Source organism: Cariama cristata, unplaced genomic scaffold, assembly GCF_000690535.1.
Source record: "Cariama cristata isolate BGI_N322 unplaced genomic scaffold, ASM69053v1 scaffold11756, whole genome shotgun sequence".
Classification (NCBI taxonomy): Eukaryota; Metazoa; Chordata; class Aves; order Cariamiformes; family Cariamidae; genus Cariama; species Cariama cristata.
Window position 1 is genome coordinate 5,427 of NW_009622711.1, and position 14,536 is coordinate 19,962.

General features: G+C 37.7%; 1 protein-coding gene across 1 annotated transcript in view; it reads left to right on the forward strand.

Annotated features, from left to right (window-relative positions):
- The first annotated feature begins 814 nt into the window (after window positions 1–814).
- UBE4B (ubiquitination factor E4B) overlaps window positions 815–14,536 on the forward strand; it is a 34,978-nt gene continuing 21,256 nt past the window's right edge. Inside the window, exons 1-9 of the mRNA XM_009702443.1 lie at window positions 815–848; window positions 5,668–5,803; window positions 6,354–6,441; window positions 7,921–8,065; window positions 8,923–9,151; window positions 9,609–9,782; window positions 9,867–10,019; window positions 10,898–11,011; window positions 14,374–14,515. Coding sequence (XP_009700745.1) covers window positions 815–848; window positions 5,668–5,803; window positions 6,354–6,441; window positions 7,921–8,065; window positions 8,923–9,151; window positions 9,609–9,782; window positions 9,867–10,019; window positions 10,898–11,011; window positions 14,374–14,515 — 1,215 coding nt within the window. The remainder of the gene's footprint in view (window positions 849–5,667; window positions 5,804–6,353; window positions 6,442–7,920; window positions 8,066–8,922; window positions 9,152–9,608; window positions 9,783–9,866; window positions 10,020–10,897; window positions 11,012–14,373; window positions 14,516–14,536) is intronic.

Sequence of the window (14,536 nt, forward strand, 5' to 3'; positions counted from 1 at the left end):
CTTACTAGTAACATGCAAAAACTTTTTAAAATTCTATGTGGTGGAATGTCGCTAGGTGATGAGAGAATGTTATTTACGGTCTGTCTTTACTTCTCAACATGCTTCTGTCCAGCAGATGAGTTGTATATTTTTAGTGTTGCAGGTCTGTTTCAGGTTAACTTGACAGCAGTCATCTTTAATAACTTTCAACTGGATCTCCTTTAGCACGGGTGTTTTTATCAGTATTATGTGGTGTGAAATTAAGGCAAAGGTCATCTTCATATTATCCCTTTTATCAGATTAATGCAGTTTGTTTCATCAAATACCAAAATAAATGGGGAGGAGTGTTACAGGTTTTGAAATTGCTGTTAAACTTGTCTTACGCAACCATTCGAGGGACAAACACAGTATTCTCCAGTGCAAATGGTTTTCCAAGGCAGCAAATACATACTTAAAAATCTAAACATCAGGGGTATTTTAGTGTTGTCATGCAGAACGGAGAAACAGCAGTAAGACTCAGCTCCATTTAGTAGGTTATCAAGTAAAGCTTCTATATTCGAGGTTTCACGGGAGTGAATACCCTTGCTGTGTAGGAGGGCCACAGGGCCACAATGGGGGGTGTGTGCATATGTACGTGCAAACGAACTTGTTTATTTGCTGTTATTTCATTTCCTTTGTGCAGATTCGTCGAAGACGCCTTGCGCGGTTGGCGGGTGGACCATCTTCCCAGCCTACAACACCACTGACTTCACCGCAGAGGGAGACTCCACCGGGACCACCTGTAGTAGCACCAGCCCCAGGGCCATCACATAGTCTAGGCTTAAATGTCCATAGCATGACCCCAGCTACCTCTCCAATTGGTGCATCAGGTAGGCTGGAATGTTAGTTACAAAAATTATTATCATATGTCTACTAAAAGTTATGCAGCTTCTTACTTTTAGAACACGAACACTATTACTGGTGTTATTTCTGCTGTTGCTAAAAATGATTTTCAGAAAGAAACATTCTAAAATGGTGAATGAAGGTACTCTTCGTTTTCATTTTCCAAATAATACATGGTTAGATACAATTATTTTCCGGATATCAGTAAACTAATGGCATTTAAAATATGGGTTACCAAAGCTTGAAGTTTGTAATACAGTTTAATATTACAGAAAAGAAGGTCAATCTGTCAAGGAGACAGGAAAAAAAAACCTTTTCAGTTTTGCAACACAGTTTTTATTGATTGGTTTCTAGATACATTTTAGCAATCAGTCCCAAGTTCATTTTTGATCTTTAATTACTAGCATTTGGCACAATTAAAAATAACACGCTGTGACTGTGCATTGTCAATGTAAGAATAAAGTATTTGCTTCTTCCTTTGTATTACTTTGCCAATTTCACTATTTACTGGAGTGAATACAAGTAGGATATTTGCAAGTTATATTTATTTCAGAAGATACAAATAATGCCTGATCTATTAAAATCAATGGCAGAAAGCATGGACAGTTGGGAGGGTTGCTTTGTAGAGAGGTGAAGACAATATTCTTACACATAATACCACTTTTGACCTAAAAAAAAATAAATTAGAATTTTGATTTCAAGTTGGATATCTTGGAAATCAAAACAAATTGGCATGTTTTCCAGCATTGTGATCTTTATCTGAAAGCCTAAATTGTTTTGCATGTTGTGTTACTAAGCAAAGACATTCACAAAACCAATCTCAAAACAAATGTCAAGATTGTTTTAAACAGCTTTTCAGTATCATAGAATCATTTAGGTTGGAAAAGACCTTTGAGATCATCAAGTCTAACTGTTTGATGTCCTTATATTGAGGCGCCCAAAACTGCGTACAGTGCTTGAAGTGATTTCTGATAATTTGATAGAAATAATAATTTTTACAATGCTGCTTGATAAGCATGCAGAATTTTTTATCTATTTGCTTTCTGAAATTTTATGTTTTTCCCTCTGGCAGGTACAGCAATTTACGAGCTTAAATCTTGTCATTTAATTACAGTGCTGTTCTGAAATACCTAGAAGTGACTCCTTCCTACTTATTTTGTTGCTTTGTATCCAAAGCAGGACAGAGAAAAGCTGTCAAAAGCATTTCCTGAGAAAAGCTCATTGCAGATGGAATTTAACACTGTATGTTGTCCTCGTGATTATAGACAGCAACCCAGAAGCAAAGGTGACTTTTTTTTTTAAGAACAGTGCAGAGGTCACTTACTGTGTTCACTCAGCCTGTGGTTACGTGACTGTTTTAACCCATGTTGGGTCTGACTCTTGCTGAAAGGAGTATTTCTTACTACCTCTCCCTCTGCTGTCCATAGCAACTGTGTGGTGAGGTGGATCATGGACTTAATCCAGGTGAAAACTAACCCAAGAAAAATAAGCAGTTAGTTTTCAAATAGATGAGGTCCTGATCCATCTTACCACGCAACTGTATAAACGATAATGCCAACAGAGCAGGAGGTGTGGAAACATCTACCTGAAGGTGGAAATGTTCATGTATTGGCAGACAGGCTTATCATAGTTTGGAGTGGTCAGATAGCTAAGACCTTAGAGACTTTTGTTTTAAGAATTCATCTATCTGCACTGGACAGTACCTAATTATACAGACTAGATTGTTTGATGACCAGAAACAGAAGTTACCTAGTCAGTAGGTAATGCTTCCTACAGTGCCATTCATGTTAATAATGTGTGTCTTTTTCGCACTAGGGTAAGAGAGATGGTTAAATTGGGGAAGAGATCAGGAAAAAATGTTCACAACTGATTATCTGCTGTATTTATTTAGCATAAATGAAGACTTAGCTAACGCTGTGTGGTTTGCAGGAGTTCCTTTGAGCAGTAGACTAAAATGACTGCAGAGGATTTTAATTCATTTGGACATTCAGAGAGCAGCCCCAGCAGAATAGTGTCCTTGTAAGCATCCATTTTTATAAGAAGTTGCATAGCATGGTGAGATCAGACTTACACTTCAATTTCATGGAAAATATGATCATAATTTTGTATGTATTTTGGAAATGTTTTGGAGAGCCTAAAAACAGTGTATCAATGACAGCCACACATACTGAGTGTGTGGTCGTCTTAATTTTTGCATGTTGCTGTAGGTTGTTGTGCTTCCATTTTTTTTCTTTTTCTGAAAGGAAAACTGGAACTTTGTGTGTCAGGTATTTTATTGTATACCTGATCCAGCAAAGTACAGATGGAGGTAAATTCTGGAAGATCTGTTGTGAAAAGCTGGTAGGTAGGACAGTTTGTTTGAAGAGGCCTGTTAATGAGTGCTGCTGTATAACTGTTAAAGTACATTTTCCTGCCAGTGGGAGTAAGAATCCAAGGGAATGTAGAACAACACGTTTCACCCTGGTAAGCCATGTTTGCTTTAGTCTCTTTATCCACTGACTTACCTAGCTCGCTCTTTGGGAGGAGGAGAGAGGAAGGACTGAAGGAAGACTGCCCCTTTATAATCGGTGATGTGCTGAAGGAAAACAAGGCTGTTACTGGGGTATCTGAAATCAGCGGCATGCTGGAATAGCCTGCTGAAGTCAGCCTTCCCCTGCCATGGACAACATATTTCTGCTAGGTGTTATTTCTAGGGAAACTACATAATTGAAGTTCCATTTTTGAAAGTAGCTTTTATTTAACCTGATTGACCTGAGCAACTTTGCTCATTCAGACACTGTATTTGATATTTCTGTATTCTTGGTTTTGTGGAGAAGCTACTAGGCTTTAGGCCTGTGCCTTGTGCAAGGACTTTCAGTGTCAAAGCTGTAACATGCATCACTAAAATTCTAGGACTGGAGGAAATAGCCATTTAGAACAGAAATGGAGTTTTTCTTGACATTTTCCTGCTTCCCGGGTGAAATCTTTTGCAGACATTTAATAATGTCAAATAGGTGGTTAAGTGAAATTGTAACTTTTCTTGGAGGATCTCGGTTCTTATCTCTCTTCTTCTTTTCATAATGAAAACATGGGCTCAAGAATGTTGTCTGAGTGTTGTTTATGAATGAATGATAATGCCCAGCTACAGCCCTAAAGTTACTAAAGAAAGCATAGAAGCTTTGAACAAAACTGAGTAAAATTTACCTTTAGCAAGTATTTTGTGATATGTGCAAGTTATATATGCATTCTGTGTTGTCCTGCTATACCTTAGAGTGCTTTTACAGGTCTTCAGTTATAGAACATAGCTGTTTGGACAATCTGCTTGTTAAATTCTTTTCTGAATACCAATGCAAATTAATTTACCCTCACACGTCCTTTCAACTTTTTATTTGAAGATCTGAGTGTTTTCTGGATACTGACTAATTTCTAGCCTAATACAAGGAGTTAAATATGAACTGGTTTTATACCCAGGGAAGTAAAACAGGAGTTTCAAAGCAGTAGAATGAAGTAACCTAGTCGTTCTTCAGCAAACTGTCTTCTAAATAGGATTTTTCTGCCTTCTGCAGTTTTATTCCTGTAAAATGAATTGTTTCAAGACCTAGAAAAGCTTTGGGAAACGTGCTTGAAAACAAACAGCTTGTGTCAAAGAGCATAATCCTGATTTGTTCTGTTTTGCTGCCCCCGCTGTTAACTTCAGAATGTGTTGCCTCCATAAATGCAGGACAAGCTTGCACTTTTCAGTAGTAACACTGAAACACAGCCAATGCTAGAATTTAAAAATAGGTCGTCAATCTGGTTTTACACTTCTCACCTGAAACCCAATACTGTTTGGGGAATGTCTTGTAAACTGCAGGCAAAAGAACCCAAAGGAGTGAAATTCACTGCGGCTTTCTTTTTAAAGATAGATGAATAATACCTTTTTTCCTGCTCCTTCAAGGAGTCTGTTTACTGACATGCGTATACTTGATACTGATAAAACTACAGTTGCAGCTTTCAATTGATGCTACTTTATTATAAATCATGGCTTCAAATGGTGTCACTAGGCTCAAATTTTAGGAATAGACTACACTTAAGAGCCTTCTTCATTTGGATGTTTGTAGAACTTATTCAGCTTCCATTGTTATTGAATGCAAGGCTTTTTCTGGATTATCTGGAATTATGCATATAATTCTCCTGCTGCCATGCTAGTAACTAACGGTTTTATCTAACACATCATATCCTGATGCTCATCAGCCATGCTCCAAAGCTTTTATATTGCTCTCGATTTGCTGGTGTTGTACTTACTGCATGTTGTTAGGACTTCTTGGATGCTTATTTTTGTGGAGAAGGAAAAGTACTGATAATTTCTCAGTAAATTATGGGAGGTTTTGTGGAAAGACTATCAGAACTCAGATTAGTTTTGTCCTGTATCCTCATGCAAGTTAACTCCATTGTAATGATCCAGTGTGAAGTCCTGTTCTGATAGGACTGACTTTAGAGGAACTTGACAAAGTCTTAAGGTAGAGCAATCTTATAAGAAATAGGTTTGCCAGTGCCTTTTTTTTTCATGGGACTGAATTTCTGAGCACTTCATGGATACAACACAGAACAACAAAACTAAATTTGTAATACAGGTAAGCATTCCTATATTGCTGCTGCAAGAGGAAGTAGAAAATGTGATTATCTGTAGTCAAATGTGAATATTATTAACATTTATTTCCTAATGCATTCCCAAAAATGCTTAAGAGCTAGATTGAAAAACAGTATATCCTCTCCGTTTCCATCCAAATATTTGTACAGTGTCTTCTCATCTCTGTAGTAGTAATCTTGGTGATGCCTTTTCTCTAGGAGTAGCCCACCGAAGCCAGAGCAGCGAAGGAGTGAGTTCACTCAGCAGTTCTCCATCTAACAGCCTTGAAACACAATCTCAATCTCTCTCTCGGTCTCAGAGCATGGATATTGATAGTGTCTCCTGTGAGAAAAGGTAAAAAATACAGCTTGTATAAGCAGTTAAATGTTGTGCAATGCTAATCATCAAAACCACTTACACAGGAGAATATTCTGCAATTTCTAACTTCTAGCTGTGTTAATGCAATAGGGATAAATGCTTAAACATTACACACTGTTTAGACCACTAATGCTTTTTCTAGTCTGGTTTGAATGGGGATTCCTGACCTAAAGTGATAAAAGACAAGGCCTTGTCTTAGACATCAAGTGATGAGCATGTGTGGCAGGGTTAATTCAGCTACTCTGTTTTGAAACAGAAAAGTTTATGGGATATGATAGCTGTGTAGTTTGTATTGCTTGCTGAAGACATTTAGTATTGTGTTTCTTGATTTCAAAATAAATGTAACATGAGAAGCATTTATCAACTAGTGATTTTAATTGCTGTGTGTGCATATGACTGTTCCTGTTGCTTTGGTTTTTCTCTGCTGCTTTTACTTAAGGTGACATTTTTTCAGTCAGCATCTTACAGAGGTCTGTCTGCAGCTTTCTACAAGTTAATGGGCTGCTTCTCTTATTTCCACTTACAGTATGTCCCAGGTAGATGTGGATTCAGGAATTGAAAACATGGAGGTTGATGAGAATGATCGCAGAGAGAAAAGGAGTCTGACGGATAAGGTTAGTCTGTCTTGTGTAGTCTGGAAGAGAACAGTGAACATATGTACGTTATTGTAACATCAAGCTTCAGGATTTCACAGGAGAATCTGTTCAGACTATGCAATTTGGAGTTAATAGTGCTGGGGTTTTTTTGTTTTCAGTGTAATGCATACTTCTGTTACATAAAAAGTCAACTTTATTTTATGAAGACTTCACCTCAGACATGGTAAATTCTGCTTTTGCTTATATTGTTGTGTTTTCCCTCACTGACATAGCCTTACATGGCTGCAGCTTTGCAATCTAGTATTCCTGGGGCTTGCCTTGCATTCTCTTCTTTTTCAAAAGGGACAACACTGGTTTTTTGAGAAATGTCTTTGCTAGAACTGTGTGTAATAAGTGTTCCAAATAATGGAATAGAAACAGGTTCAAACGATTTAGGATGGAGGAGCCATGCAGAGTTTTAGCTTGCAGTGAGTTCAGTTATCTCCATATTTTGAAGATGTGCTTTCAAGAGGATGGAACTAGCCCTCAGTTGTGATGTGTGAACAATTCTTCACTGCATTTCCTCATTAAAATTTGTGAGAAGGAAAAAAAGTCAAAACTTCCAATATCAAAGCTGCATTTTGAGTGTCTCAAATTGGTTTATGAATGATATTTTATAATTCTGAAGAAAATGTTTTTGTCATATATTGTACAACGGAGTGACCTATTAATGCCTGGATCTATTTTTTTTAATAGGCAGTAGGCCTGAAGAAATATTTCTTAAGACACTTCTGAAGTTTGTTGCAGCTCATTTGTATAGCATTTAGAGGGCTACTAACAAAGTACTGCTTCAAATGTGAGGTGTGCTGAAGTAATGCTATGTAATCAGGTTTTCTTCTTAATGAAATTATAAGAAAATTAAGAAGAATATTTAGCTAGGTTTAAGCAGGTGGTAGAAACCTTTAAAATAGAAAAAGAAAGTAAGTACAGAGCTGCAATTCACTTCTAAAATTGTCCTTTTTGTCATTTGATTTTAAGGCCAATGTGAAATAAAGCCATAAAGAAATGGGACATCAGTGTAGTGGCGAGAAGTTTCTACAACAATTCCTGCAGTGCTCATTAGATGTCTTTGTTTATTCCTGCACTGTCAGTAATAAGGTCAGTTGGTAAAAGCCTGGCTTAAAGCCATGTAGCAATAACCCTGCCGCAGAATCCTTTCCAGTCAATTCCTAACTGCAAATCAGGCAGTTGGACAGCTTGCATTGTGCTACTGTGAAATAAATAGCTTGAAATCAAGGACAGTCTTGAAGTGGAGGGTGGAGCGGTAGAAAGTAAAATAAAGCTTTGCAAACTTGGTTCAATTCCTCTTACTCATTTTGAGATACCGAAAAGTTAAATGGATAGGAGACAGGATAGTCCTGCATCTGACAAAATTGTGACTTGACTAAACAATTGCAAATAAGTTGGTGGTTTGGTGTTTTTTTTTTTTTTTCTTTCCCCCTTCCACCCTCACCCAAGGAACCTCTGTCTGGGTCTGAAGTATCTGAGGAGCAAGCTTTACAGCTGGTCTGTAAGATCTTCAGAGTCTCTTGGAAGGACCGAGACAGAGATGTTATCTTCCTGAATTCACTCTCTGCCCAGTTTAAGCAGAACCCAAAGGAAGGTAGGTATCTGAACTGTTACCATTGTTAGGGATTGTTTCAGTTGAGTGGCGTGTTCCCTACTCTTATTTTTAGTTTTTTCTGTCTTTGCTACAATGCTAGAGCGGCCTACTTTTGGTCTTTGCTTGATTTCAACGTCTGCTATCATCAGTTGTAGCAGGAAATGGAATCCCCAAAAAGGAACATGGGACCAATTGGTCATAGCTCTGGTTTTAGTCAGTTGCTGTGCTCTTGTTGGTTATGGTTTCTGTTGTCAAACTAGTGTGCTGATACTGCAGTGTTGCTGGATTTTTTTTAATTGTTTTTTCAGGAACCTTTTACTGACTTAATGGATTGTCTTGCATCATAATAGACACTTAGCAGTTAATTTGAAAAGCTAAGAATTCCTGATAATTTTATAGAACAAATTATATTTTGTATGTCTGCTATAAGATATGAACAAATTAAAAATTGTTGTTCTTTTTGTGGCCACATGTTGGGTAGGAGGGGGGTGTGTGGTTTTTTTTTCCTTTCTTTGACACAACTTGCCCAACCCAAAAGCAGCGTGGGAAAGCGAGAGACAGACAAGACAACTTTAATAATCAACACTAACAACACTGGGTCATCTATGATCTTTTTGTACTTTCCATAAAAGTTATATTTTGTGTAGCTGTAATTTCAGGACCTAGTTAATATAGACAGGGTGATAGTTACAAATGTAAGTATCAGTCTATTGTTTTTGCCAACAGCAGCACTTAATTCACAGAAGTAAATTACTGTCCTTTTTAGTTGAAATCTCTGATAATGTTTATATCTCTGACTAATGTGTAGGTGAAGACAGTAGATGAGGATACTAACGCTCTTCTTTTATTCTTAACAGTGTTTTCAGATTTTAAGGACTTGATTGGGCAGATTTTGATGGAAGTCCTGATGATGTCCACCCAGTCAAGGGATGAAAACCCATTTGCTAGCTTGACAGCTACATCACAACCAATTGCTGCAGCTGCCCGGTCTCCTGACAGAAGCCTGATTTTAAACATGGGCTCTAACCCAGGAAGCAGCCCTATGTTCTGTAATGTGGGCTCATTTGGTTCCAGTTCATTATCCAGGTGACTTCTGATTATAACTGAATACAGATTTCACTTGAATATTGATTGTAGACTAGAAGAGAGAGAACAGCATAGAAATGTCCCAAGAACAATAAATAGAATAGATTTTTGAAGTTCTTCACTCTTTTTCATGTGAATGTCCCTCCATTTCACCGTTTTTCATTACGTTGCCATGGCTAGAAGGGTATTTGATAGGTTAAAGCCATGTAGCTAGTTCCTTCTCAGAAGTATCTCTGACTTGCATCAGTGAAGGCTATGACTCAATTTAAATGTGTGTAGATTGTGACATAGTTTTATTCAACATTAGTAAAAAGAAATAATGTGCGTAAGCTGCAGAATTATTGCTGAAGAGTCATCAGAAGGGCAAGGGCTTCTCTTGCTCATTTTGTCTTTCACCCTTTTTCTGCATGTCCTAAATCGTTGCTTTTTTTTTCTTTTTCCCCTATAACTGGTTTAGTCTCTATGGGACTAGTCCAGCTCCTACTACCAATTTCACAAGCTGTGTACCAATGACTGGTTCATCTCTTACCCCACCAGCCAGTTCAGTTGCCACTACATCTGTGCCTTCCATTACTGTCAGCTCTCACCTCACAGCAACAAGCTCTTCTTGGATGCAGCCTTCCTCTCCGAGGTACCGGCCATACACTGTTGCCCATTCTGGAGGCTTTTCAGCTTCTTCCATCCCGCGTTCCTTGAATATTTCCATCCCATCTAGTTCACCAAGTCCTCCAGCCATGGCTGCTAGCCCTCCAGCCATGCCAGTCATCACACCCAGACAGAGACCCACAACAATGGGTCCACCTTTGTTTACTGCTTCACCCAGTACCTTGCGCAGGCGTTCGTCTTTACTGAACAGGATTCCTTCTAGGTATTTCACAAGAACAAAAGAGTGTGTTTAATGTGTGCTGTGCAGCGTGTGGCATAATCGTACAATTTGGAAGAACTTCCGTTTGTGCTGAGCTCACCCTACTTACCCTGAGTTGATTTCTGTGTTTTGGTTTGTGCTAATATGTTGACTTTCTAACAAACCATCTTTGCCAAAATGTTAAACCTGCTTCTGCGAGCATTTGAAGTGTAATGTAATTATGTTAAAGGTAGCAATATTGTTTTAATTTCCTCTTCTTCTTACATCCATTCCAGTTAAACTATTAGCTTTCTGTTCAGTTGCTATTGCTGGATAGTAAACCAACCAGACTTCCTGCTTTGAAAGCGGTTTTCTCAATAGGGCTTTAGTTGATTTGTTGAATGTCGTTACTTGCTGGACTGTGTTAGATTTGATTCCCTGGTGCATAGATTTAAATTACAGATTAGCCTATTTCAGTATGCCAGGCCAAGTACTACTGCATTTCCTCTGTTTCTCTGCATTGCTCCTGGAATCCTCAGTCCCTGCAGGAGGGAGAAACGAGCATGCAAGGCTTTGAGACCACTGCATTAAAGTTCAGTAGCTTAGAATTGTAATCATATACTTATTATTCGGTCATGTCTAAACATTCTTGCTTCAGCCATAATTTTTATTAGGTCTCAAAAATTTTAAAATTTTTGGTTTGTGAAGGTGTGATTTTTCAATATGTGAATAACTTGTAGTAGCGTAACAGAGCATGTTAGTATAGTCTTGGTTTTACTAATGTGGAGTTATCCGTTGTCTGCATGTTCAGAGAAGATGATTTTTGGCAAAGAAAAGCTACCATTTACGTTTTCTGTTGGCTTAAAAAAATCTGATGGCCTTTTTCATTTTTGTTGTGGTAGTATATACGACAACCCTTTCTCCCTCCTCCTTCTTGCCGTTTCTGATGTGTCTGAGGACAGTAGTGATGAAGAAAATGAAGATGATGATTTTTCTTGTGTCCAGTTTGGGTCCAGGTATTGGAGAAAGAGAATGTAACCTGCATGTTTGGTTGCTTAGGAACTAACAGTCTGTGTAGTGTCAAGTGTTCTTCAAAGTAACTTGGGAGATGACTAAAGCCAAGGAGATGACTTGAATGGGTTTTTAAGATGGCGTATAAACATGTATAATGAGTGCTAGTTAGTCAGCTCTTCAAAAAAAGAGCTGACTAAGATAAAGTAAACATTAATCATACTACCTTTTAGGTTTAATAAGCATGGTTTCTGAAATGTTTGATTGGAACTCCTTGTTGACTATATGAGTAGAAGGGATAATGTTCACCCATGGTTGTAATTTTAAAACCAGTGGTACATCATGTGCATGTTTTCCTACCAAAAACTGAAAAATGAAGACAAAGGCTAACATGTAGAAAGAGATAGAGTGGCAAATAGCCAGCTGATACAAACAGTATGACTTTGTTAAAAATTCATTGCTGCTTGACAGCTGAGGATTGCTCCTCTAGCCTGTGAAGAAAATACACCTGAAAGTTTAAACTGGTCCTTTGAAGTGGTAAGTAGTAGAGGCTGGACTAGTTGAAACAGCCAAGAATGGAGTAGAAGGGCAGAATGTTTTGCTGTAAAACAGAGATTTAGGAATCGTATAGCAAAGCCCTTTCATTTGTGAGGCATTAAGATATGTGAAAACAAATTGATACTGGTCAGTTCTGTTTGGAAGCTAGCCAGATAGCTGTGTGAAAAAACCTGCAGAACACTGGATATGCCAAGGAAAAAAAAGCTTTTGGAAATGGCAGTGCAGGGTAGGATCTTCTCTAGTTTTACATTGCATTGCGGAGTAATGCTGCAGTGTCTTGGCTGATACAGAAATGTTTTCCCAAAGAAATGCCCCATTCTTTTTTCATCAACCCAAATTGGAGAAGGGAATAAATATTTTATATAAAAGCTATGTATTTTAGGAAAACTTTTCTGAAAAATGATACTTCTGTAGTCTTGCTAGTATCCTGTACATTTTCTATGAGCATTCAGACCCCTGATTATGATTGATTGTAATTCTGAGGTGACCTACAGCTGACCACATAGCCTAATAGAGCCAGTTACAATTTACAAATGTGTAAGGGAAACAAGATGGGAGTTTTAAAGACTACATGTATGTTGGACAACTGCGAGGAAATGGGTTCCTCCAAGAGTTTCAGTCCCCTTTTAAAGTATTTTAGTTAACAGCAAAAGTCAGGGGAAATCTAATTGCTTGTGCTTTCTGAAACAAAGCTAGGTCGGGACTTTGGGAAGTATCTTGTGATGTCAGGGAATACCCAAAAAGACTTGGTATGAGATGATCTTTTTTCCCACACCTAGTTTTTCTGTCTAGGATGGTTCCTCTGGTATGTTGGGACACTACTGCTAAAGTCAGACTTAACTAGAAGACCTTCCAACAGGACCTCTTCTTCTCCATTTCAGTCTAATTTCAGGAGAATGAACTTGATAACACAGGTTTAGGGTTTTTTGTGTACATGGAATTTAGGATTATTTTTCCGCACTGTTATGTTTAATTTTTATCCTGTTGGCAATTTAATCCAAATGTTGGATTGAGTTGCAAAGCCTTTGGTAAGGATTTCTGAGGCTGCTATACTTCTGGAGTTTTAGTTTGTATGTTATATCCTGGCATTCTGCAGACAGCAGTAAGATGTTAGTTAAATTATAAACACAGTGACTGTACAATTATGCAACAACTTGCATTCTGAAAATACCAAGGCATTCAATATGTGTGTGAAGGATATATGAGCTTTGCATTAAAACAATTTCCGTTACTGCTGCAGTGAAATCATTAACAGAATGACTAACTATAGAAGTAGTAGGGGTTTTATATCAGTTGATGTTCTTAAAAGGATAATTTTTAACCTGATTGTGAGAAGTTAAGTTTAAAAGAGAGACTATAGAAAAGAAAGTGTGTGTGTGATTTTGTGGTTACTATAGACTATAGAAAAGAAAGTGTGTGTGTGATTTTGTGGTTACTGAGCGATGTTTTACACAGATTAGTTTTAACTGAATAACTGAAAACAAATTCCCTCTGCAAAAAGAGATTGCTGCTATTAGAAGTTACGTTTCTTAACATGCTGAGCTACCAGATGCTTAGCAGTAATAACCCTTCCCTGATTTATTGGCTGGACTGTAAGGCTTTAAGGCTTGCACAATAGATTCGTACAGCTCAGTTATTAAAATGTAATTTCTTTTATAGTTTAAAGGAAATTCCAGTTTTGACACAGTTTGTGGTTTTAAACGTGTTTTTAAAAACCTGCATTTAAGGAAACAAATACTCTTTTTTTTTTTTTTTTTTCCCAATTTAAGATCTGGGGCTTCGTTTAAATCCACCCTGATTGTATTCAGACTTTTCTTTGAGGAATAGCAGTAGACCATCTACGTATTGCTATTTTTTTAATTCTATTTACATAAGGTGAATATATATTGTCTTAATTCCCATCTGTAAAGGAAGATTTTGCTTTTAATTAGCTTTGCCAAGCTGTTCGGTAGAGAAGAATTCTGTTGAGATAACAAGTGTGATATTGAGAGTTTTGGGGTCTCTTCTCACTTTTGTATTTAATTTCTCGCTCATCTCAAGCATGATTTTGGTTTTGTGGATTTAGTTTTCGTGTTTACAGTATCAGTGTTTTCTTTTCCCGCTCTGAGGCTGTGCTAATTAATGAAATGGCATCTTTTACTGTAAGGGAATTGAAATGAACTGAGTTGAAGTGAAATGATCTTTAATTTGGAAATTTTAGAAGGAACGATTGCTTTGATGTCTTGCCTCCTGTTTTGTTTATTCTCCTTCCTTAGAATATATAGTCTGTAGCCCTATCTATCAGCTAAGGTCTCTTCTCTGCAGTGGGAAGATCTTACCTTCCATGGGTTGGCTAGTGTTAACAGAGCTGGTGAAATTTCTACTGTTCTGAATGCTATATACAGAAACTGCAGAGGTTGCATCATGGCATGGAAGTGTTGTGATGTCCTGAGCATCCAAACAGTTTTGATGTCAGGTACAACTTAAAGGCTGTTCGTTTTCGGTGTTGCCATGTGAGAGCAAGATTTATTGATTCCCGTTAAAGTCATGCACCTTATTGCTGTCTTTCAGATACTTAGTCATTTAATAAGGTAATTAATTCTTCAGTCAGTCATGCTACAGTACAGCTGAACTTCTAGAGTTGGACAAGCTGTTAAATGGAGAGCTCTTCCTAGATCGCAGAAATGATCTTGATTTTTGAGCCATATGTGATGGGATGGAGTCTTCAGAAAATTGACAGAGGAAATCAAGAGCTCATGCATTATTTGATTGTGCACAAGTGAAGAACTGTACCTAACGTTTTGTTTCTTTTTTTGTGTGTGTTTTAAAGTATGGGAGGCTCTGGCAGCTCAAGTGTTTCCGATTCCTGCAGTGACCACTTCACCATTGAAAATTGTAAGGAGACAGAGATGCTGAACTACCTCATTGAGTGTTTTGACAGAGTTGGAATAGAGGAGAGAAAAGCACCAAAGGTATATTTCAGATGAATGAAG